This window comes from Notamacropus eugenii, chromosome 6 (assembly GCF_028372415.1).
Source record: "Notamacropus eugenii isolate mMacEug1 chromosome 6, mMacEug1.pri_v2, whole genome shotgun sequence".
Lineage (NCBI taxonomy): Eukaryota > Metazoa > Chordata > Mammalia > Diprotodontia > Macropodidae > Notamacropus > Notamacropus eugenii.
The window spans coordinates 57,058,744-57,084,829 of record NC_092877.1 but is presented as its reverse complement, the minus strand read 5'-3'; the positions used below and the strand labels follow the sequence as shown (position 1 = coordinate 57,084,829).

Here is a 26,086-nt window from a genome sequence, read left to right as displayed (position 1 = left end):
TGAATGTCAGAGTTGAAAATGATCTTAGAACATGTATGGAATATGAGAGTTGAAAGAAACTTTCAAACATAGAAATTTATAAATAAGAAGGGACCTTCAAAAATTAGAATGTTGGAGCTGAAAAGGAACTATAGAAAACAGAATGCCAGAGCTAAAAAGGACCTTGAATGAAACAGAACAGAAGGATCTCAGGATATAGATTGTCGGGGCTAAAAATAACTTAGAATGCCAGAGCTGGAAGAGACACAATAGAACATAGGATGTTCGATCCCTCATTTTATAGAGGAGGAAACTGAGTCCTAGAGGAGTTAAAGTTAGTGAGTGATTTGTGCCCTGGCTACACCATTAGCAGCAGAAAAATAATATTTTAAAATTGAGTGTTTAGTTCTTTTACATAAGAAGTGGTTAATAGTAACTTAACCTTTGACCTCATTGAGATAATATAATTTCAAAGATCAAGTTACTTTAGAGCCCTGTAACTACCACCCCATACCTACTATTAGCATGAGAACTGCTTTCTTGAATTGATTACTAGAGTCTTATTTAAGTTCTATACTGGACAGAAACAAAGGTAGCAGAAACTGCATCTCAGAGGGGCTGAAAAGGTGTTCACATTCTTCTCTCCCTTTGTCTGTGACGAGGCTCAGTTGGACACATTCTACTCTCAGAGGCCATCGATGGATGAGATTTGTACAGGAAACTAACTCCCTGCTGGATCTACTCCTCTTGTGTGGCAGAAGTACATTGTAGAGAATCTCAGAACTGGACTTTTTAATTCAATCAATTCCCCTTCTCAAAATGCTGAGAACTAAAGAGAAAAAAAAATAAGACTTAACATGCTGTTCATTTGAGGTCTCTAATTTCTATCCTAGTTTCCCTGGTCGCTGCAGGACTTCTGCCAGGGAGTAGGAAAGGGCTAACTGGTTTGATAAGGAATTTCCTTTCATTCCCATTTATCTCCTCTCCACCATTCACCAAAGTTATCTTGCAGTGCTGGCTCCAGTAATAATCTTTAAAGCAAAGGAACTTGAAACATCCATTATTTTGACCCAAATACAATACTAGCAAGCTTTTGATCAGATGGTAGTTGCCCTAGAACAAAAGCAAAACATTTAAACCTATTTTCATTCATAGACTAATAATATCTTATAAATGGTATGGCGTTTCACCCTTTCTAAAGTACAATTTCATATCAAGTATTTACTATCTCATATCTATAATCTCACTTGATCCTCACTCCAGCTGTGACCTTAGGCAAATCACTTAAGCACTTTCTCAGATAAAATTATTCTCATTTGGCAAGGAGCAGTCCAAAGAAAAAGGTTAATTGGGGTTTAGCTATATGAACAAAAGTCTCGGGAGGCAGGCAGTAATCCAGCTGCCTTCTGCCTCATGAGATCACATCTGGAACAGCCAATTCAGAAAACTGCCTTTTGGAAAGACTTGGCAAAATCTCCCCCCAAATCCCTTGCCACAGTTTGGCAAACCTAGAGGAGAGAATCCATGATAAAGAGAGGACAAGAAATAGTGACTTATGACATCCGTTAAAGGAACTGGAGATGATTAGCCTAGAGAAAAGAAGATACCGAAAGGATATGATTGGAAGAAAAGATAAGGAGGATAATACTTGAAGTGGTAGAAGGGGGCTTAAATTTACGTTGTGTTTCTATACATTAGAACAAAAGATTGAAACAAAGGGTTGAAATTACAAGGATTATGATTTTGGCTCAGTTCAGCTATTTGGGAAACATAGATGCACTGATAAATAATGACCAGATTTACACAAAATAATAGAAAGTATTTTCAAGAGGGGAAAAAACTGTTAGCAGCTGATGGGATACAGAGAAGCCTTCTGTAAGGACATGAACTTGAACTGTCTTGAAATAAAGGACTCCAAAGATGGAGATAAAGAGGAAACACATTATAGACATGGGGGATGTAAAAAAGTCCCCTACAGAGACTGAAACAAAGGCTAGGAAAAATCAAATTTACTCCACCCAAGAATGTTGATTTTTAAATGTGATAGGTAAAACCAAAACCTCTATCTAGTGTCAGTCAGTCAGCCAACTAGCATTTACTATGTGTTAAGCACTGCGGATGCAAAAACAAAAAAAAGACAAAAGGTTCTACCTGCTTTCACAGAGTTCTCATGCTATTGGGGGAGGGAGGAGAAGGGAGGAGGGACAAGGAGAGGAAACAACATCCGAACACCTGTGTTACAGGCAAGATGTGTAAAGAATAAATTGTAGATAATCTCAAAAGTAAGTACTAAGATTAAAGAGGACCAGGAAAGATTTCTTGACTATAACCAAGGATAATAGGATTTATAACTAGGGAAGGGGTGGGGGGAGAGCACATTACAAATCATGGAAGCCAACCAAACTCATTTTACAGATGATGTGAACATTTTGGAAACCACTTAGCTGTGTTCATGCAATTTGATGAATTAGAAAAGTGGACAGAGATTTCACAAGTCAGATGCCGCAATCTGTGTTAAGTTCGTTGAACTTTTGGAACTAGAGGAGACCTTAGTGCCTCGTCTGACTCCCCAATTTTATAGGTGGAGAAATGTGACTGGCCAAAAATGACATAGCTTGTTAGTGATAAAACTAGGTAAGTTTCCACTTGGGCAGGGATGTATTTATTGATTCTTGACATAAAACCAGAATCTATAAACTTACGATATAGACATACATGCACATATATTCACATGAAAATATTGTCTATTTATTTTGTGCAGTTCAAAGGATCAATAAGCATTTAAGCCTATTGTGTGAAGCCACATGGACATAGTATGCACACTATTAAATGAAAATTAACTATTTCTGAAGCCTCAGTACTGCTAACATCACATCGTGCAACCGTTCTGATAGCAACCCAAATTCTGACTTGAAAAATACGTATAATATACAGCATGAGCCCAGGTACATCTGCAGTCATAAATGATCACATATGAACAGAGATTACCTTTCTATGACACTCTGAGGAAAGCTGTGTTAGCACATCATCATCCCTCTTTGTTGGAGCCAAAGCTTCTGCACCTGAGATCAGTGGTTTTTGTCTTCCCTACCTGCCATGTCTGACCTTCAAAAGCACCATTGAGAAGCAATAAAAAACATTCTCCCCATTTCATAGATAAGGAACCTGAGATTTAGAGAAAGGAAATGCCTGCTGGAAGGTCCCCAGATAATGTCAGAGGCAGATCTGCACCCCAGGTCTTCCTAATTCCAAATCCATGGTGTTCCATACCTTATTAGCAGTGGGGAAAAGGGGAAAAAAATAATGTAAACCCCAGGCTTCTGAAATAAATTTGTGTAATGTCACCTCCTAATAAGACATCTCAGCAATGACCTCTTTGCTTGTATTCTCACTCTTGGCACCATGCCTCACACATATTGATTGATTGGATCCTAGCATGTTTAAATGTTTTAATCCACTGTTCATTCTAGTGAAGCTTGTGTGGTTTGAAGAATCTTGCCAATTTGAAATAATATGTACAGAGGGTAAAAAAAGTCATTTTGGTAATATACATTTTTAATTCCCTTTTACTTGCATAATCTTATCATTAGACTGTTAATCACCAGTAAATCCACAGAACAATGGATGCCTCACTCATTCTTATTCCCAAACCTTCTTAGAGGTTGAAGCTTTTAGTAGGTCTCTCGTCACTTTTGCTTCTTTTACGTAAGTACAACTGAGCAGAATCTACTTCTTGAACAGTCTAATCCTAGTGAACAATTCATAGTTCTAAAGTTCTCTACAAGTTATAATGCCTTTCCTCATTTTGTTCAGTCCCTTTAGCTGTATCCATCTCTTTGTTTCCCCATTTGAGGTCCTTCTCCAGTTCATTTCACAGATGCAGAAACTGAGGAAAACAAGTTGAATGACTTGCCCAGGGTCACACAGCTAGTAAGTGTCTGAGGCAGGAATTGAACTCAGGGAGATGAGCCTTCCTGACTCCAGGTCCAGTGCAGTCTCCACTGCACCACCTAGTCACCCATTTTCCTCATAACAACCCTATTTTAGAGAAAAGAAAACTGAGAGTCAGAAATGGAAGTGATGAGCAAGTATTTAAATAAGCAACAGAAGTTTGTTAATGGAAACATGGTTGCCCCAAAGCAGAAGGCCAATAAGTGGAGTAGCCTTGACTTCATGGTGACTATTCTTTCGACTACCCTGAGGCAGCGCTGGCAACAGATAGAGCATTTCCCTTGGAATCAGGAAAATCACCTTCAAATGACTTTTTAGGCATTTACTACTTGTGTGATGCAAGCAAATCACTTAATTCTCATTTGTAATGACAGCACTGATACCATGGAGTTACTACTGAGGATGAAGTAAGCTAATGCACATATAGCAATTTGCTTAGCAGTCTGTAAGAGGCATAGGTGGCTTACTGGACAGTCTCCTGGGCCTGGAACAAGGAAGACCTGAGTTCAAATCTGCCTGCCGTGTGACCCTGAGCAAGACCCTTAACCTTTGCTTGCCTTAATCCACTGGAGAAGGAAATGGTAAACTACTCTGGCATCTTTACCAAGAAAACCCCATGGACAGTATTGACCTACTATGGGTCACGGCATCATCAAGAATTGGACACAACCGAACAAGAAACTCTATAAATGACAACTGTTATCATTATTATATCTACTATACTACTACTATTATTATGCCGTACTATTATTATATTATATACTGTAATTATAATTGGTATAAACAGAATAATCATATATATTTATTATATGTTATGTATGTAATATATGCATATATTATATATTCATTATTTATTATGTATAATATATTACATAATTATACATAATTATAATTATCATAAATAGAATATATATGTATTATATACTATACTGTACCAAAGAACCTCTTTGGGAAAAAAAAAAGCTTTTCCTTAAGTAACGGAGAGGAGAATATTTTTGTTTGTCTATCGAGGGTGGGGAACCTGTGACCTCGAGGCCACATCTGGCCCTCTAGGTCTTGAAGAGTAGGTCTTTGACTGAATCCAAACTTCACAGACCAATCCCCTTAATGAAAGGATTTGTTCTATAAAACTTGGACTCAGTCAACAGGGCACACCCAAAGACCACAAGTTCCCCACCCAGGTCTAGATCACAATAATTATCATTTATTAATATGCTTTAAGGTTTTTATTAATTTTCATTTAGTTTAGTTTTATTTGTTTAAGATTTGTTATTATGATTTCAGATTTGCAAAGTGCTTTAGAAATATTATTTTATCATCACAACCACCCTGGGAAGAGGCGATATTTTTACCCCTATTCTTCAGAAGAAGAAACTGAGGCAGAGAGTAACTAAGTGATTTATCCAAGGTCACACAGCTAGTAAGTATCTGAAGGCAGATTTGAACTCCAGTCTTCCTGACTCCAGGTCTAGTGCAAGCTAGTTGGAGAAGTACTAGAAGTAGACTTGAAGTCAAAACTTACCTCCTCTTTAGCAAAATACCAGTCTTCAGTGAAGTCTACATATTTCTCAGGGGAAAAGGCATTCCCTCACCCGGATGCCTTGACTGCTGGACACTTGGGGGAGCTGGGGATAAAGTCTCGATGTCATGCAGACAATCGGCTAAATATTGGTTGCCCTTTCTACTTGAATGTATTCGTGTTGGGCCTGGCATTAATCTTTTAAACACATCCAATTAAGGAGGTAAAATGAATGAAGAAATGCCAATAATAACTACCCCCTCCCTCTTAAACATTGATGAATTATCTCTCCAGAGACTTTCCCCTTCAGTTACATTTTCAATTCAAGAGGAATTAATTATCATCTACTATGTGCTCAAAGCTGGGAATCCAAAGATGAAAAATGACAGTCACTGCCCTAGAGGAGCAAAGAGTAGGAATCTACAGATAAAGCGATATGGGAAGCACTAATAGAAACAGCATCTCCCCGTCAGTTATCACCATCCAAAGCTTAGAATCTGCCAAGTACAAAAAGTGGTCTGAGCAGACCAAGGGATGCTATTAAAGGGCAGCGGAAGGCCTGTGGTGATGATGGCTGTGCGTTATTTTATCTCAAAGGGAATTCCGTGTATCCCGGGGTGAAAAAAATCACCCAGTCCTAGAGTCTAGAATAATAGCTTTTGATTCTCATAGGAGGTATCCAGAAAACACTGCCATGATTGGGAGTAAAAGATAGGGGGTTTCTTCTTGAGTTTCATATTCATAATATCTTTAAGGTTTTAGGCCAAATGGAAGATGTCTAGTCGGCTGTATCTGGCTCAGAACTATGACATTCTAAAGCAATTAGACTTGACCAGAAGTTTGAAGGGCACTTGTTTGGTTAGCTTTTATATAGATACAGATAAAGATGTAAATATAGATAGATGATAGATAGATATATAGATATAGATAGATGATAGATAAATGGATGGATGGATAGATGGATGCACAGAAGATAGGTAGATAGATAGATAGATAGATAGATAGATAGATAGATAGATAGATAGATAGATAGATGATAGATGAATAGATGGTTGAATGAATGGATGGATAGGTAGATTTGCTAACTTTGGAATGGGGGCTGTCTTGCATAATGGAATAGAGAGCCCACCATGGTGCCAGGAAGTGCCAGAAAAAGTGTCACCTCTTATAAGTTCTGTACCCCTAACAAGTCACTTAACCTGTCAGTGACTCAGGGTTACTCTGCAAAACCAGAAACTGCAGAGAGGATGGATTTGGCCTACATCGACAGAGGAAACTTCCTTCCCCAGGAAAGTTTCCTATATCAATGACATCACAGTTCTGCTCCCTACCACCAAGCCTTAACATGATGCCTGAATCAATGGGTTAAAATTAATCCATGGTCAAAACCTGATGGAGAATATGAGAGGCGGAGAGGTTGACTTGCCCAAGCTCCCACTAATGAACCAGAGCTTGAACCTGGTTCCTAAGTCATAACCCAATGCTCCCCCCACATATCTTAGTGCTTTCATTAACAACAGTTGGTTCTTATTTCATTAAAAGCAGTTTGAAATATTATTTTGATAAAATTTTGAAACATGCAGAATTTTTATTTACTTTACTCTGAAACTTACCTTGTGTTTACAAAGTGTAAACTTATACTCTACACTTATACTGTGTTTCTTCTCCCATCCCCATCATGCTATGTTCACCTATGCTTTCATTCATTCATTGAACAGTTCTATTTAACATCTGACACTATGCTAAGAAGAGAGAGAAAAAGACCAAAAAAAAACCACCAAAAAGTTCTTGGTCTGAAGGAAGCCTAAAGGTTAATTTTGGTAAAAAACAAAACAAAACAAAACAAAAAAACAATAAATAGGCACAAACAGCAAAATCCATCATTATGTATTGCCAGAGCTGGAATATGCCCTTACACCAGATAGAAACCACTTGCTTGACCAGATGTATCTGAGGGTTTTCAGAATTACCAAGAATTTTTACTGAATTCAGCTGTTGATTTTTTTTTCCCTTCCAACTAAGCCAAGTCTCTTTGGGAGGATGAAAACTTCACCTTATTAGATTTGAGAAGAGCCTTGAGGACTTCAGAAAGAAAAAGGAAAAAAAAGCCCAACCTACAGATAAAGAGAAAATTGACTTGTCCATCATGATGATGAAATAGGGAAAATTTTAAATCACATCAAACAGAAGCTGTCTAATGACACCCAACAGGAAACACTTCAGATTCTCTTAAATTGAGTTTGGATGTGATATCAATAGCTCTGTCAAGAGGAGCTAGAGAAAGAGGCTGTCTCATAAATACTGGATGGAAACAATTCCCTAAATCTCTCCTTGCTTAAAAAAATGTTTTTAAAACCCAGGCTTTCCTTAAACTACTATTTAGGGGGGATCCATGATCTCACTGGTACAAGTCCACCCTCCAGCAATGTCCTTCCAAGTCCTACTCTACGCTCTTAACCCATGGAAAGCATGCATGTGCATTAACCATCAATCCCCCAATCAGAAGGTGTGGAGGAGGGAAAGGTAGGGCCATCAAACCAGAGGCTCCATCAGGTAGTTGGAGGCAGTGACCAGGCCCAGGTCCAGGTAGGACCTGGATTCAAGTACTACCTTCTATATATGCTACGTATATGACCCTGAGCAAGACTTCTGTCTCAGTGCCCCTAGAACATGCTTTAATACTATAAGTGGATGAGAAGGTATAGATACATTACCAGAGAGAGTTTCCACACAGGGAGTTCTTTCTTTCTAACAGCCCTAGAAACAGATGGAGATGGGTTGTGCAGAGATTAGACCTCTGAGTCTGGAATCAAGAAGATCTCAATTCTAATTCTGCCTCAAACACCAGCTGTGTGACTCTGAGCAAGCCATTTAACCTCTATTTGCCTCAGTTTCCTCATCCTTAAAATGGGGATAACAGGAGCACCTCAGGCAGTTAGGTTGTACAGAGGTTAGACCTCTGGGCCCAGAGTCAGGAAGACCTGAGTTCAAATTTGACCTCAGACACTTATCAGCTGTGTGACCCCGAGCAACTCACTTAACCCCGTTTGCCTCAGATTCTTCATATATAAAATGAGCTGGAGAAGGAAATGCAAACCACTCCAGAATCTTCACCAAAAAGAAAAATCATGAAACAAGATAAACACCAACAGGCCACTTTCTAGGAGTGAGGGTAAGAGAGAGAGAGAGAAAATAAGGAGAGAAAACTATTCTCTTCCTGGTTTAGTTTATAATGCCCATGCTTTGGATGAACTGTGATCTTCACCTTCTGGAGACAATGGAAAAGACCAGGCCAGAAGGCTAAACAGTCTCAATCTGGCCAGTTTTAAAGATACAACTTTTCTGGCTAAGCTGTTAATTCAAGGAGGCTAGGAAGCAGCACCTCTCTTGGTAGGGGATTTTGGGTGCTTCAGTCTTAGGCAATGTGGGCTTCCTTCCACTGCCTCTTAGCCTGGCTTCCATAGCATCCTTTAAGACTCTACTCAAATCACATCTTTCAGTTTATCCCACCTCTACTGGCTGTCTTATCTCCACCACTCCCATCCCTCATCCCCAGGCTAAGGTTGTCTCATCTCCACCACTCCCATCCCTCATCCCCAGGCTGAGGCCTTTCCTCTGAGATCACCTCATGGGATATAGGTGCTATGTCCCTGCCTGTTTGCCTGCTCTCCCCACTTTAGAATGTAAGTTCCTTGTGAGCAATGAGTATGCTTTTGCCTTTCCTTATATCCCCAGAAAATAAATGAATGGTAAAATGACATTTCTCCTAGTGCTTGTGAAAAGTATCCAGTACTGATGATTATCTTCAGAAATACTTGTTTTCTTCCTGATTCCATTTGGGTTTCTTGGCAGATATTAGAGTGGTCTGCCACTTCCTTCTCCAGCTTAGTTTTACAGATAAGAAAATTGAGTCAAACAGGGTTAGTGACTTGCTAGGAAGTGTCTGAGGCCAGATCTGAACTCAGGAAAATAAGTCTTCCTGACTCCAGGTCCAGCACTCTATCCACTACACCATCTTGTTGCACAAATACTCTTGAAAATACAAACCTATGTGAAAATAGTAAAATGGGTCTTCTGAGTTTCAAAGTTCCCTCTGTGGGACCTTAGGCAAATCACATTCCATCTCTGTGTCTTATTTGTAAAATGAGGGATAATCTCTCAAGACCCTTTTTGGTCCAATTTCTGTCACTGGGGAGCATTTCAGGTTGAGTCCAATCTGAAAAAAGCCTCCAGAGACCTGAAGAAGGCCCAGGGGAAAAGGCAAAGGCCAGAAATGGGGAACTTAGATCCTGAAGTGATGGGGGGTTCCTGGGAGGTCTCAGGAGTCAAGGGGTCAGCAGGTGGTCTGGACCACAGGCTGATACAAGACTTTTTGGGAAATCCCTAGTGTGAAGAGGCCAGTAACATATATTAAGTTCCTACTATATGCAATGCCTTCTGTTCCATTCCAAGGGAAATAAAAAGTTTAGATAAAGCAGCCTGGCTCTCAAAAGAAAACAGAGTTCAGTAAATTGTCAGTCCTACCTTCAGATCATCTCTCTTATCTTCTTTTCTGCATTCATAAATCACCTTAGTTCAGGCCTCCATCATTTCTTATTTCTGTGCTAGTCTTTCAGGTTCTAGTAGGTCCTCCTTACTGCAGTTTATCCCACACATTCTGGCCGAGTTATCTGCCTTATGCACAACTTTGAGCACGCCATTTTAATTTAATTCAATAAGTATGTGTCTAGATCTCACTACGTACAAAGCATTGTCCAAGACACCTTCCAAACTTCCATACTCTATATAATCCTATGATCCTATTGGTCAATGTAAACCTTTAGCCCAGGGCCTATGGATATCCAGATAAGGACTCCATCTCCATAGCTAAAGTCAACTATTCTCTCTACTAAGGTCTCTCCAAGGTCAATCTTCTTCTAAGTTCCCAAGGCTTGGGAGTGGGAGATAAATTCTCTCTCCTGGACTTCCTTCACTCTTGCCATGTTTTTAAAACTCACAGAATATTAGAACTGAAAGAGACCTTTCATCTGCTCCAACTTCCTTATTTTACAGATGAGGAAACTGAGGTCCACTGAGTTAATGTGACTTGTTCAGGATAATATAAGTAACTTGAGGAATGGCAGGGTCATTGAAGCCAGATCACAGAATCCAAGGAGAAAAGTGTAAGAAAACTGGAAAAGTAGAAAAAGGGGCCAGGTTGTGAAGGGTTTTCATGCCCAACAGGATAGTATATTTTATCCTGAAGGTAAGAGGGAGCCATTGGAATTTTTGACTCTGGGGTAAGATTTAGTCTGAGGAAACTGAGACCCAAAGAAGGGAAGGAATTTGACCCAAGTCATACAATGAATGAGTGATTGGCAGAGATGGTACCAAGGCCCAGGTCTTTCTGTACCAAGTCCAGATCTTTCCACTACATTGCCATCAGATTTATTTATTTTTGTACGCATTTATTAATTAGTCTTTTTGCTGGAAATGATGACTTTTTTCTAAAAATACAGTAAAATCAATAAAGTTTGTGTGAAATATTTCTGGGCACTATACATTGGTTAATGTTGTCCCTGGCTTCTCGTTACAAACTGGGTTCCTTGATTAATGTGACACAGATGGCCTTCGTGTGGCCCAAAGTCACATGTTGTATGATGAATGCTACTGGTTGGTTCTGGCGGCTTAGCAAATGAAAAGCCCAGTGCTCTGGCACTTCCACTAAGTTGTAAATGAATGAAATTAAGGAGCTGCCTCTTCTTCTCTTTGCCACGACCCATGATGGAGAGCAGTGGGAAGGAATAAAAGCTTAAAAAAGGCTAATCCAAGAATAACCTGAAGCCATCTTTATGGGAAAGCAATTACCTACTCATTTGGCAATTAATAATAGACCAAGGGGAGCCCCTGCTCAGTCTCTGCTCAGGAAGAACCTGCTCTAACTGGAACAAAGCAACTGGTAATAACTGAAAGGTAATTTCCTTGTCATCGGGGAGATAACAGTGTCTGAGTGGAATGGCCCCTGCTAATAGGAAAGGTGATGAACCTGTCATATGTAGTGGGACAAGCAGAGGATCGAAACCAGACCCACAAGGAGGGCAGGGACCATTGAGATAGAGGACAAGGTAAATGAATGGATAAATGAACAAATGAACAGGCTTTCATTAAATGCGTACTAAATAGACAAAAAAGAAACAAGCCCCATCCTCAAGTTTTAGTATAACTACTATAAAATATAAATGCTAAATTACTGGAATATAATAGGGAGATTATAATACATAGAGAAGAGTGGAAAACAGGGAAGGAAATTTTGGTCCGTACAGTCGAACGGTAAGTCATGTCATGGATGAGCAGCATGTGGTACAGCACTTGGCATAGTGACATCCAAAAACAGCTTAACGTACTGGGCAGGGCTCCCCCAGACTTGGCCCCATCACTCCCCAGCAGAGCTGGTAGGCTGAGCTATCATCACTTCACAGAACTGAGGCATAATTTCCTGAGCTAGAAACGAGGGTCCTTAAAAGCCCCATGAAAACCATGCTTCATAAAACTCAAAGTGCTATTTGCAAGAAATACAAGAATTTGTTTTGCCTGATTATTTAAATTTGTTGCAAGGGCTTTGTTTTACTTTTCCAAAGGAGTGGAAGGAGGGCGAAGGTAGTGTAGTGGTTGGAAGGAAAGAAAATAAATGCTTGCTAATTGAAAAAAAAGTAAAAGTGGGAATTATGAAAGTTATTATTGTGGTCTTGAAGGCGTTTCACATCCATGATCTCACTTGAACTTCATAAAGCTTGGGAAGGAGGCAGGGAGGCATTTTTGTTTTTAAACTGAACCTGTCATTTCATTGAGAAAGGGAGCTCCTAGAGAAAATTGCCTCTACCAACAGGAATCAGCCTCTTCTCCTAGCTCATTACCTGGGCACCTGAGAAGTTAAGTAACTGCCCAGGGCCACAAAGCCAGTATGTGCTTGAATTCAGGTATTCCTGACTCCAAGGCCAGGTATCTAGCCACTATACCACACTGACTTATAAAGTTCTAGGTTCAAATCCTGCCGCAGACACTTAGTAGTTGTACAAGCATGTCACCGAATTTCTCTGGGCCTCTGTAAAATGGGGAGGTTAGGGGACTAGAGAACGTTCACTTCTAGGTCTAGCTCTATGAAATTAGTTCAATTAAATTATGTATACTGAGTGCTTAATAAATGCTTGTATAAATTTAGGAAGATTTTCCTAATCTAGCCAGGACAGAAAGTGGATTATGTGGCCTCGGGAGTTTCTTATCATTAGAAGTGTGAAGGCAGAAGCTTAATTGTGATGGTAAAGAGAAGATTCTTGCCCTGGGTGAGAGGCATTTATATAACATTTTAAAGTTTGAAAAATGCAACAACTCTAGGAGGCAAGAGGTATTATTATCTTAATTTTACAGAAGAGGCTGGGTGGATAAATGACTTGCCCAGGGTCAGAGCTATTAAGTGTTTGAGGTTGAATTGGAACTCAAGTCTTCCTGACTCCAGGTCCAGTGCTCCAACCACTTGGCAACTAACAATGTCTCTGCTGTTAAAAACCTTGCTGATATCCAGTGATCTCAAATCATCATATATATACTTAACTATTCACATGTTGTTTCTCTCTGTCCCTTCCCCAGAAGAATGGAAACTCTTTGAGGACAGGAATAATTTTGACTTCCTATCCCCAGAACCTGAAACAAGATTTTGTTTTAGAGTAAATGCTTAATAAATTGGATTGGATTACCTTGGATTAGATCTCAAGACATCATGGAAACTAAGAGAACCTCACCCACTCCACCCTTACACAATGTGAGGAACCCCTGACAACCAAAGAAAGAAGCTCGAACACATCACTCAGATAGGGTACTTTTATTAATAATACACATGGGTGTGTCGCGCCATGGGGCGCCAGTCAGTATCTACACCACATAAGACGTTAGGATAATTAAATAGAAAGGCAGAAAGTCCAAATGAAGCAACTAGGAAATGATATCAATGGGGCCTCCATTTCAAATTTTTAAAAAAAGCTTTTTTACATGTTTTCCATGAATTAAATACACTGAGAAACAAGTTAAAAGAATATATTTACAGTCAATTATCATGGGCACTGCCAACAGTCAGTAAAAAAAAATTAAACCAAAAAATTCTTTTCATGTTCCTTGCTTGCTTCTTTTACAGAGAATTTTAAATACGATTTTGTTTTTAGAAAATACAATAAGGAAATAATTACATTCTTAATATGAGAACATTATTTTACAACATATAACCTGGTCAATTAATTTTGAAAGTGTCTAGAAATGAAAAAAATGGTGCTGAATGAAACGTTAATAATCTCTTTCTTGGTTAGAAAAATTGACACACAATTATCCTATTGAAAAAAAATACCCACCAGCTTTGGTCCCTCAAAATTATGATCTGATAATCCCTGTTTAAAAAATACTTTCCATGACCAAAACATACCTGATATCATCATAGCATCCATGTAGAGAAATGTGAATAGTTTTTGGAAGTACAGACCTGTAACTATTTCAGGCAAAGGTGTGCAAATGATATACTTAAGGGCAATTTCCTATTTTAAAAAAGGTAGCTTTCCTGGCCAAAAAAAGGATTTCCTTTTTATCACATGGATTCTCCTATTATAAACAGGCAGGTTATATTGCTGGGAGATAAGAATTCTGCCTAATATAGATCAACAAGTTTATTTCACAGTCTGGATGGACACGGTCTTTCAAGAGCCTCTGAAACAAAATTCAAATTACTCCTTCCAAACCGTGCCATGAATTGGAAATACCTAAAACTTTCAGCAAAAATTTGACATTAGCAAATAGTCTACGTAATGATAGACCCATCTTAAAATGTCTGGAAATGTAGGAAAATACAATTGAAAAGCTACCACGATTTTGGTCTGTTAGTGGTGAGGTACCATGTCTGATATGAGAATGATAGAAATTTAATGAGAATATTTCTCCTAGATGTGTCTTATTGCAATTTATGGCTATTAAGTGCATGTTGTTGTTTCATCACGTGCTCCCACATGAACCGAAATCAAATATGGAACCATGTGATCAATTTTCTGGGACCACAACCTCATTTTTCTTGAGTTGTTAATGGACATCCATCACTGTGCTCTGATGATGCCAATACCTTAATTTAGAATTTCCCATCATGACCATGTGTAGATTGGTTGGCCTAAAATACTGCCAGGTAATCAATGCCCAGCAGGTACCATTTGCAGCTTTTATCAAGTAGTATAACGCCAGAGATTGTTTTCTGCTAATCTGAGATTGACTGGGAAAAAAAAAAAAAAGAGTGCTCCCCCTCTCCAACACCCTCCAAAGGGTCCCCTGGGAAAGCCTTATGCTAATTTCAACCATTTGTTAACCTAAAAACTTTTTTCACCTCCTCTTTTGGAAGTCAGCAACCCATTTTTTTTTTCCTTCTCCAAAACAACTTCCCTAGGCAACCGGAACAGGGTCAGATTATCCAGGGTCAGATTATCCAGGGTTAGGTTCCAGCTCTGATTAGCTCCACTCTTGAGTAAACCTTTTCTCAGCCTCAACTGCCTGATCGGTAGAGAGAGGCATTAATATTTGTCCTAGTTATACTCAAAGAGATGTTCTATGTAAACTGTAAGAATGAAAACCATCATTCTTAATGGATGGTTTTTATTTTGGCAAAGACCCAAAAGTAACTTGGTGCAATACAGACTGAATAAGATTTTTCTGGCTGGAGAGGAGATGGCATTATAAAATATTAAGACTGAGTTTATTCCATGACTCCTACATCATCCTTGAAGGACTTTCCCACAGAAGCATTCCAGATAGATTTTGAGCACTGGGCCCTTAAGAAATGTTTCTTGATCTGATAGAATACAAACTTCTTGAGTAGAAGGGCTATTTGAGTTTTGGTTTTGTATCGCCAGTGCCTGGCACAGAATAGATGATTAATAAATGTTTGTTGATTAAGTGATTAAGTCTATGGTCTCCCAAGGTAGTCATACTAAGGGGATAGACCTCTTTTGGTATTTCCTGTCTTGACAATCATCCCTCCTACTCTACAGCTAAAGGGACATTTCCGTGGCCTTCCAGGGGTAAGGAATACTCTCAGTTTGGCAATAGGGTTACCTATGTCTGGATAAATTTAAGCCCTTCACATAGGTGGTGATGAAAAGGGAACCCTGTGGATATTCTACTGAACACTCCATACAGTACATATATTTGAATTCTTCTTGAAGGCATGACACCCAAAAGTAAAGTAGAGGGTAGCTCTTGAAAGAAGATGGTGCCTCACCAATATAGAGGCAAAGGAAGGAAAATGGGTCTTTCTAATACAGGGTTTCAAAGAACAAGCATGCTGTTGAGCAGGGCACTGCCACCAGCCAGTTAAGGTTGACCACCTGACTCCTTTCCCAAGATCGGATCTTCAAAGGCTGATATTCCCAGCCAGGTGTTGGCTCTCCTGCTCAACCACAAATATGGGTCCTGTCTGTGGTTTCAAAAAAACATTTTTGAACATAGTTGAGAAGGATAATGCCAGTGTAAGGTAAAGACCTAGGAGAAGATGACTTACTCTTCCTAGACCATCCTTCATGAAGGCTCCAAAAAGCCCACTGGGCTCACATCTGCCCTTAATATGCCAACATGGCTAGTGAACAGGCAAAATGTGGAGCACATTTGGGAGGGTGTGTGTCAAGGGAAGTGATATCACCCTCTAAATTCTGACAAGAAGCCTAATTTGCATCTTAAATATGTACAGATATAAATTAAAAACAATATTATTGAAAAATATACAAATAAATAACTTACTTTGAAGCAAAACGCCTAAACTTACTCTCTAATCAAATTTTTCCTTTTATTCTTAAATATTAAGGGGAACACTGGGTATCACTCATCATGTGATCTTCCCATGGTTATGTGCTTCTTCTATGGGATGGCTCATTTAAAGTGGGCTCCATTGAACATGCCATAGTTTTGAATAGGTTTGCTTTTAAGTGGGCCACCCAGTTTAAAGTGTTCACAACTGAAAATAGATAACAAAGAAAAAAATAGGTTGGAAGTCAGCAGATTTGGGAGTATTCCTGGCTCTGCCAATAACCAGCTGTGTTGACCTTGGATAAGTCACTCTTCTGAGCCTCAGTTTTAACAATAAAATGAGAGGATTGGATTAGAGCAGTAGTTCTTAATCTTAATCTTTTCACAGACCCTTTTGACAGTCTGAGGAAGCTTTTGGACTCTTCCTCAGAATAATATTTTTAAATACATAAAGTAAAATACATAGGATTAAAAAGGAAAACAATTACATGGAAATACGGTTATCAATTTAAAAATGACACACACTAGAAAGGTCACAGACCCCAAGTTAAGAACTGTTGGATTACAGGATCTTTGAGGTCCCTTCTAGCACTAACACTCTGTGATTCTATGCTGGCATTTTGCCACCATGTCATCAAGACTGTTGCATGCTAGGATTATCAGCACCATAACAAAGGATTAGGATTGAGCACATAGGTTTATTATTTTACCTTTCTTTGTAACTAGAGATATTAGGTTAAAAAAAAAATCAGAGCTTTGTAGGTACTCCTGGGCAAAGAGAAGGTGGCCAATCATGAGAACAGTGGGAAGAGTGGTCCAATGTCCTTGATAACTCTGCTGATGACTTGACAAGTAGTGGGTTCTCTATCACTAGATGTCTTCAAACAGAAGATCACAGGTTATAGAGCTGGAAGGGACCTTAGAGACTGAATGAGCCTGAACCCTCATTTTACAGAGCAGGAGGCCAAGATCCAGAGAAGGGAAGTGATTTGCATAAGGTCACATAGTTACAAAGTAGGAAAGCTGGAATTTGAACTCAGGTTTTCTGACTTCAAATCCAGTGCTCTTTAAAGGATACTGAGAGGCTGGTCATCCCCTATGGAGGGGAGTCCTGCTTCAACTGTCGGTAACTGCTTTGAGGTCCTCTTGGAAACATAAAGTCTACTACTCTGTGACTTGGCCTAAATTTAGACGGCAAATTCTTAGGAATCTCAAACTAATCATTAATTTTAGCATGCCAATTCTGTACTGAAAAAATAAAGGGAAACATTTGCTCTTGTTGAACAAGATATTAGTCAACCCTCGAAGGAAGGAAAATTGTTGTAGACTGAACTGTTTCCCTTTAGGGAAATGTTTCCCATTTCTGCAGGGATATAAAATGGGCATGGCTTTGATTAACTGACAATGGACAAATTTCCTACCAGCCCCTCCCTCACCAATCCCCCAGGTCATCCAATAGAAAAAATTCTGTGAGCACCTCACTTGGGTAACTAAAGCTTTTAGCTCACATATCCAAACATTTGCAGAATCTTTCTTCTTCCCCTCTGGAAAAATTACTCTTCAACACCCTGAAGGCTATGGATCTTCTCACTTAGCTCTATCATTTTATGGAAATTTTTTTAGGGGATCAAAAGTAATAAACATTGAAGCCAATTTCCCGAATTTCTTAGCATTTGCTTGAGCCAAACCTTGATAAACCAGAATATTAAGGGTATTCGGGGGTTTTCTGAGTAACTAAGCCAAGAACTGCCTTGAGTTTTGACCTTTGCTGTTGAAAATCTTTCTAAAACTTCTCCTTTTAGTACAGAGAGGCCTAGGAAATGTTTTCTCTGTAAAATGAGGAGGTTGAGTGAGATGATTTCTCAAACCCCTTTCAGCTCTGATTCTGATAGGATCATAGGATCAGAGCTAGAAGGGACCAGAAAAACAAAAAATCATTCCATTCCATTCAACCTTTTCATTGCACAGATGAGAAATTGAGTCCCAGAGATTTGGCTAAGATCACAGGTTAGTAATATGGCTGAGATTTGAACACAGGACCTTTGACTCCATATCCTGTGTTCTTTCTATGATACTAAAATTAATTTATGCCCCCCCATGATCTCAATCAAAATCATGCTTTTTAACATTAATTCTCCTTATGCAGACAGTATAAAACTGAGTCGAATGTGTGTTGACCTTGTAGCATTCTTTGAATAAATATTTGATATCACCTTATTTCCTTCACCAACTCATTCAAGAAATATTTGCTGAGTACTACTACATACAATTAAGAACTGTGTGAGGAAGAGGACTAAGACACTCAAGTCCCTCCCTTTTGTTGTTTGATTAATTCTCATAAAACTCTCCCCTCACTGAGGTACCCCAGTACACTTACTTTAAGGAAGAAAGAACTGGCCTGTTCATGGTGGGGCATATTTTTATGAGTTGACTCTTTGGGTACTGAAAGAAAACCTCTGGTTCTCTGAATAACAATGGCTGGTTGTGGACCTTCCTGGCTTAGAGTGAATGTCAATAGTAACAGTTTCTCTTCCAAACAACAATCCTGAGGCTCCTGCCCCTCCCAGCATGATTTAGCAATTTATTTATTTTTCTTTTCTATTAAAGGGGCTCTCCCTCTGACTACTTTTTAAAGAGGCCTATTGACTTAATGGGCAATACCTCACTTTAAGTGAGTACCTGAAAAAGCCTTAGCCTAAAAGATGGCATCACATTGCATCCTGGGTGGTCTCCAGTCATCCTGATGAATATCTGGTCACTGGATCCAGATGGCTCAGGAAGAGAAAGTGAGGCTGGTGACCTGCACAGCCCTCCCTCACGCAAATCAAAGTCAAGTGCAAGTCATGTCATCATTTCCATGATGTCATGGTCCTCTTCAAAAATGAAGGATGAACACAACAACCTGTAACCTGGTTAGTTAGTCACCATACTCTCCTTTTCCCAAGGCCGATAATTCCAGACAGTGACACTCTTGGGATTAGGAAGCAAAGGGAGGCAACATGATATGGGAAAGAAAACAATGGATTAGTAGGTGGAAAACCTGAGTTCTAATTCCATGTCAGCCACCTAGTAGCTATGTGATCTTGGGCAAGTCTTCCACTTTCTAGGTCTCAGTTTCCTTCACTGCAAAATGGAGGATGCCCCTTCCAGCTCTCATGGTCTATTTCCTGAGCAATCTTCTTATTAGGAGAAATCCACTTCTCAGACCTGCCATCTTATTCACCACTCTTAGCGCTTTTCTGTTCTTGAGGCACTAAACTCCTGTCCTCTCAACAAAGTTAATATTAAATTCTAAAAAATTAAAGGTAGAATATAACATCACCGTAAAGATCTATGAAGATACCACTCCTTATAGGTCTGCTGTTGGGGAGGAAAAAAAAAAAAGCAACCAAGTCTGGCACCATATTAAGGCTCCAGATCAATAAATCAAAGAGAAGGGCCTGGAAGTGTCCCAAATGCACTTTCTTCCTAGGGTCAGGACTCATCCAAAGATGCATCTAACCAAATCCATCAGAGCTGATAAGCTGTGACATTTGCAGCTTCATCAGATAGTAAATCAAACTGGCTTCTCTTCTGTCAGAATCACTCCTAGTGACAGCTTTAGGGAAGGGGAGGATCAAAATGAGGGGGATTTGAGAGGCAAGAAACAGAGGGAGAAGGAATATGGGGGCAGGACGGGGGAGGTCACACTAATGAATCAAAGTATTAATAGCACTTTGCTGCCTTTCAAAAGCAGTACAAAATACAAACTAGGATACAAAAGATCTCTGAAGACGCCAGGTGCTTTTAGAAAAACACACACATACACAATACACAATAAAGAGAAACATTATTTTTTAAAAATGCAGCTAAAAAATGGCAGCTTTTCATGTCCCACTGAGAAAAGCATCTGTCCAAAGGTGGGGAGGAAGGAGGAAAGTAAGAATTGTTTCACATTACAGTTATTTCATTCCAAAATCTCTAATGACTAGGGGGGAAAGGACACGAGATGGGGTGCATGAGGGTGGGGAGGAGAGGAAGGAGAGGAATCTCTTGGACCAGACATTCAGCTCATGCCAGCAGTCCTATCACATTGATCAACATGCTTCCTGAAGTTCTTTTTCAGACACGACCATCCATGAGACATCAGATCCTGGCTCTGCCCACACCTAGAGCCATCCTCATCTGTGGGAGTCCTACTAGAAAACTCCCCCAGATGTCAATCCGAGAACTTTGCCTGGGGCTCATCCAGCTTCACACTCCTGTGATCAGGTTCAATTTGAGCCAAGGCAGTTTAAAGTCATTACTTAATTAGTTAAAAAACACAACCCTTCCCATTAGAGTCCTTCTGCTCCTTTTCTATCACTTATCTTTGTTCCTTTTTTAGGGTGTTTTGTGTGTGTGTGATTAATTTTGCCTTCTTCATTAAACAAAGTTGAAAATGACATAAGTAATAATAATCATTTTAAAAAGGGCACCATATACAGTAGAAAGAGTGTACAAGTGGCGTGAGAGCCAAGCTACTGGCACCTGAGTAGAATTACAAAACCTCTGATGCTGTACTGCTTGACGTCACAGTTAGAATTGAGTCTCCTGTCGTCTGAGTCTTGAATGAGAGGATGTAAGGCCTGCTAGAAGGTGTGTGTATTTTTTCACCATTCTTTTTATGTTCCATTTTTCAATTCCCATTCCTAGAAAAATAAAGAGAAAGTGAAATAAACAAAAAGACATTGTCAGAGGTCATCATCCCAAGAACTAGGAGCATTGATTTAATGTAGTTCGTATTTATTAAGTGGCTGCTATTTGCAAGGTCTTGCGTAAATCATAGCTTAAATTATTTTAATGTTTTATTGCTGCATTTTAAAAATTTTAATATTTTATTTTTTCCCAATAACCTGCAAAAACAGTTTTTAACTTTCATTTTTTACAATTTTGAGTTCCAAATTTTCTCCTACCCTCTTTTCCCTCCTAAATCACTTAGAAGGCAAGAAATTTGATAATAGTTATACATGTGCAGTCATACAAAACATATTTCCATATTAGTTGTGTTGTGAAAGAAAACAAAGACAAAAAAATCAAGAAAAAGAAAGCAAAATAACAGTATACTTTGATCTAAATTCAGATTCTGTCAGTTCTTTCTCTGAAAGTGGATACTTTTTTCCATTACAGGTCCTTCATAAGTGTTATAGTAGATCACTGTATTGCTGAGAATAGCTAAGTCATTTATAATTGATCACTGAACAAAGTTGCTGTTACTGCATATAATGTTCTCCCAGTTCTGTTCACTTCACTTTGCATCAGTTCATGTAAGTCTTTCCAAGTTTTTCTGAAACAGCCCTGCTCACTATTTCTTAGATTACAATAGTATTCCCTTACAATCATATACCACAACTTGTTCAGTTATTCCTTATGGGAACATTTGAAAAAACATTAATGTTACTTCCTAATACCCTAGCCCTTAATGGAAACTTCCCTTTTAACAGTGAAGTACTATTGATGCAAAACAAACCAACATGTCTAAAAGGGTATGCCATACTTTATTTCAAATCATTAATTTATCACTTCTCTCCTGTAGGAAGGTATATTTCCTCATCAGTCCTCTGGAGTGAAAATTAGTCACTGTATTGATCAGAATTCTGATGCAATGTCAGAAAATTCATCTATTTAATTAATCCTTAGTAAGTGCCTATACACATGGCCCTATGTTTACTCAGTTACATCCACTAACATTTATGAAGCATCTACTATGATTGAGACTACGTGCTAAGCTCTGGGGATACACAGGAATTCCTAGAATATGGAAGTTCAGATTCCAGTATGGGAGTAAGAGATGTGACAAAGACAGTCATTGTGTCGAGTAACATTTGTTAAGTACTTACTAAGTGCCAGACATTGGCACTAAGCTCTGGAGATAAAAGAAAGATAAAACAAAACGATGAAAAACTGGTCTCTGTCCTCAAGAAAATGACAGTAAAATGGAGGAGATAACAGGCAGACACTATGTATAAACCTAATACATCTAGGATAAAATTGGGGAATAATCTCTGAGAGGCAGTATTAAGATTGAGGAGCTCTGGGAAAGGTTTCTTGAAGAAGATGGGATTTTGAGCTGAGATTTGAAGGAAGCTACAGAAGCCAAGAGGCAGAAATGAGGAGGGAGAGAGCTCCAGACATGGCAGAAAGCCAGTGAAAAAGCTCAGAAATGAAGTGTTGTACATGAGGATCAGAAAGGAGGCCAGTATCACTGGGTCATAGAATACGTGGAAACGAGTAAGGTATGAGACGACTGGCTTTGCAAAGGCAAAATGTGGTAGGAACAAAATAGATAGGTATGCAAAGCTCTCTAGGAAATTAGGACAAGGGGCTGAGATCACTTATAATTGGAGAGATGAGGCAAGACTTCATGGAGGATTGGTGGCATCTCAACTGGACTTCATATATAACCTTGGTTAAGAATCAGCTTGGGAAGACCATAGGATTCAGAGATGGAACATAACTGGAAAGATGATTTGGTTTGGTCCAGCACCTTTGTTCTACTGAGGAAGAAAACAGGCCCAAACAGATTAAGGGACTTGGCTATGATCACACAGCTAGAAAGTAACAAAGTCAAAATGCAAACACAGATCCTTCGAACCCCAAATCGAGTACTCTTCACAATACTATGATTAGTTTCTGTCGGGTCTGTCATTGGTAACAGAAAATATGACTTACCTTCTTTCCTAGGATCTAGGCCAGCATTTCTAGTATTGTATAAACCAAAAGGCAAAAGTTGAAAAAGATTAGAACCCCCTGTTTGTCCCTACTCTCCAAAACCCCTCCACTCTTAATTTTAACTTAATTCACTATACAACATAAGCATGAGGATTTCGAAGTATTTAATGCCTTACCTAAGGTCCTTTCCATCATTATCTAAGATCCTTTAGATATTCCAGATACTTATTCAGCTACTACTAATAGTGGAAGGTAATATTGTATGATGGAAAGACTTGATGTTAAAGGACCTGGTTCAGAATCATCTTTTCCACTTAATCGGTAGGCATGTCCTTGAAATGGGGGTGGTGGAGATTAATGTTCTCTAAAGTTCCAGCATTAAATTGTTTGAGTTTGCCTCTTGGCCTGTTACCCTATCTATAGAATGGGGAGATTGGATTAGGTCCCCTCCACTCCTGACACTGTGATTCTGTAATGGCTCTGTATAGTTATCAATATACTATATATACATATATATATGTGATACATGTACATATATATATATATACACTACATATAATATACATTATGTATGTGTGTTGGTATGTGTGTATATGTACACACACATAAAACACATCTTATATACATTATCTCATTTGATCCTCTCAACAATCCTGTGAGGTAGATAAAGCAAGTATCAGTAGCTTCATTTTGTATATGAAAAAAATGAAGGACCAAAGAGAATTATGGACCTAACTAAGGCCACACAGGCACAAAATGGCGGAGCTCAGACTAACCCAGATCTTCCTATTCTAAATCGGGGTGCCTTCCATGATCCCATAAAACCTAACTATTATTCCAGAGCTTCAGTCCCTTGTAACTGTGACAGTCTGTGGTCCTGTGGTCCCTGTGTGAGTTTCAGTGGGAATTTATATGAGAAAGAGACATTTACTTAGTCATGAAATGGGACTTTGGACAAGGTATTTCTCCTCTCTGAGCTGCAAAAGACAGTGATGGATTAGATGACCTCATCTTAAGTTTCCTTCCAGCTCCGGCATTCTAAGTCTTCATTCAATTCTTTCAATATAGACTTCTATTTCATAGAGCATGATTTAAAATTCACTGATTCAACAGACATTTATTGAGCATATGTTATGTTTAAGACATCATGTGAAGTATGGGCACTACAAATATGAAAGGCAAGAGTCCCTCTCCCCAAGGAGCTTACAACCTATCGCAGGGCTATGACGTGCACAAGTAAGAATTTGATAACCCCCTAGGTCTAAAGCAAGGGTGACCAAAGAAACAGAAACCTATGAGAGTGCTTTGTTTTACTGGCAGTGGAGGTAAGTCTTTCATGAATCAAAGTCATATCAGTGATGCCTCAGTTTCCGTAGCTATCTCTGAGTCACAAACAGCTTTGAAAAGAATTCAATCTGAAAGGAATACCATGAAAGCATTTAGTATTTGCTGTTGATAACACAGATTGTGTCATAGCAGAATCTAATTCTAAATAAATATTTATCCCAGACAAATGCCACAAGCCACTGGAAGTACGTATGTCTTGGTAAATGTTAGAGGAGCCACAAATTAGACCAGGTGAGGGTATCTGGGCAGGGCAGTTGAAAGTAAGAGCATCAGTCCTGGTTTTCTTAATGTCTAACAATACACCCGATCTGGAGGGAAGAGCTGTAGGGCACTATGAATACCAGATGTTCCAGGGATTGTTTATATTTAAAAGGATCAGGGAATTTTCCAAAGAAATACATTAGAATCTAGGAATTTTGCCAGTGGTTAACACCCGTATTTCTATCCAAAAACAACTCCGTTGTTCAGGAAAATACATAGATTTGGCCAATTCAGAATGGGCCCCAATGGCTGTCATGTGAATTACGTTTGTTCTGTGGTAAAAATAATGACATCAATTAGAGAGTTTAATAGGGTTAGTGATGTGAAAACTCCAAGGCTGGCATTCATTGGAACAAATTAAATTAATTTGATTTCACCACTAATGTAATCATATGTATAATGGTTTACATGGACAAGTATGTTTTCAATGGCTATCATCCTGTATTATTTGATTTGAAGTCAAGTGGAAATAGTTAAATTGTGAGGCTTTTTTTATTCTTTTCCTTTTTTCCAGATTTTTTCCATCTTTTAAGAAAGTTGTTAACATAATTAATTAATGATCATCCATGTTAGAATTCTACTATTCCCAGGGCATGTGATCCCTCCCTGCTACGGAAAAGGCTAAGCTTGGTGGTTTGCTTGAGTGCAGGCATTGTGAGCTACAGTACATTAAGCTGTGTGTACATATCCACATTAAGTCCGGTACCAATATGGTAAGCCTCCAAAAATGGGCCATCAGCAGGCTGACTAAAGAGGGGCAGACTTGCCCAGATCATAAATGGAATAGTTCAAAACTCTCAAGCCAATCAGTGTTGGGATTAGGTCTATAAGTGGCTACTATGCTTTTAGCCTAGACAAGTTATCCACATGACTGTTTTTACCTATAATCACATAGTAAAAGAGATGGGGTGGAGGGGAAGGCTGGAGTAAAGAAGGCATGGATAGTGCCCTGCATTTACTTTATTTCTTTTTTCTAGGTATTTTCTTCACTCTCCCATAGAAAATCAAAGTACTCTTTAAGGCAGAAAGCCTTATAAGTGAAAACATGTTTTTATTTCCCTAAGAAATGGTACAATATTAATGAAGATGCACAGAGATTTATCTATCTACTCAACTTAGAGTGGCAAGGCCCTGTGAATTCTCTGGGATGATGCACAGAAAGAGAACGGACGATTCAGAGCTAGAACATTGTCCTTTCCCCACACTGTTCTCTTTACGTCTTGGAGAATTAGTTTTCCCATTTATGAAATGGAAATGATAATCACAGACTCACAGATCTAGAAATGGAGGGAAACTGGGAGGTCACATAGGCCAACCCTTCATTTTTTAGATGAGGAATCTAAAGGTTGCAGAGTTTAAGTGATCTGTCCAAATCATGCAGGTAAAGAGGTCAGAGTAGGATGGGAACCCAGACCCTGTATCTCAAGAACCAGTGTTTTTTCTAATGCCCTACACAGTATCTCCCTTCTTGTCTCCTCTTCACCTCTTGTCTCACTCTCCTAGGCGCTCTGAACAGGAAAGTATTTTTAAAAACAAGGACGT

The 26,086-nt window shown here is 39.0% G+C and overlaps 1 protein-coding gene across 7 annotated transcripts in view; it reads right to left on the bottom strand.

Annotated features, from left to right (window-relative positions):
• Nucleotides 1-20,058: 20,058 nt before the first annotated feature.
• The window catches only part of AFAP1 (actin filament associated protein 1), a 236,082-nt gene continuing 230,054 nt past the window's right edge, over nucleotides 20,059-26,086 (bottom strand). For 6 of the 7 annotated variants that reach the window (XM_072620155.1, XM_072620152.1, XM_072620157.1 and 3 more), the window contains one exon: nucleotides 20,059-20,916. In XM_072620155.1, coding sequence (XP_072476256.1) covers nucleotides 20,890-20,916 — 27 coding nt within the window. In that variant the 3' untranslated portion in view covers nucleotides 20,059-20,889. The remainder of the gene's footprint in view (nucleotides 20,917-26,086) is intronic. The other variant, XM_072620154.1, reaches the window with a different exon arrangement.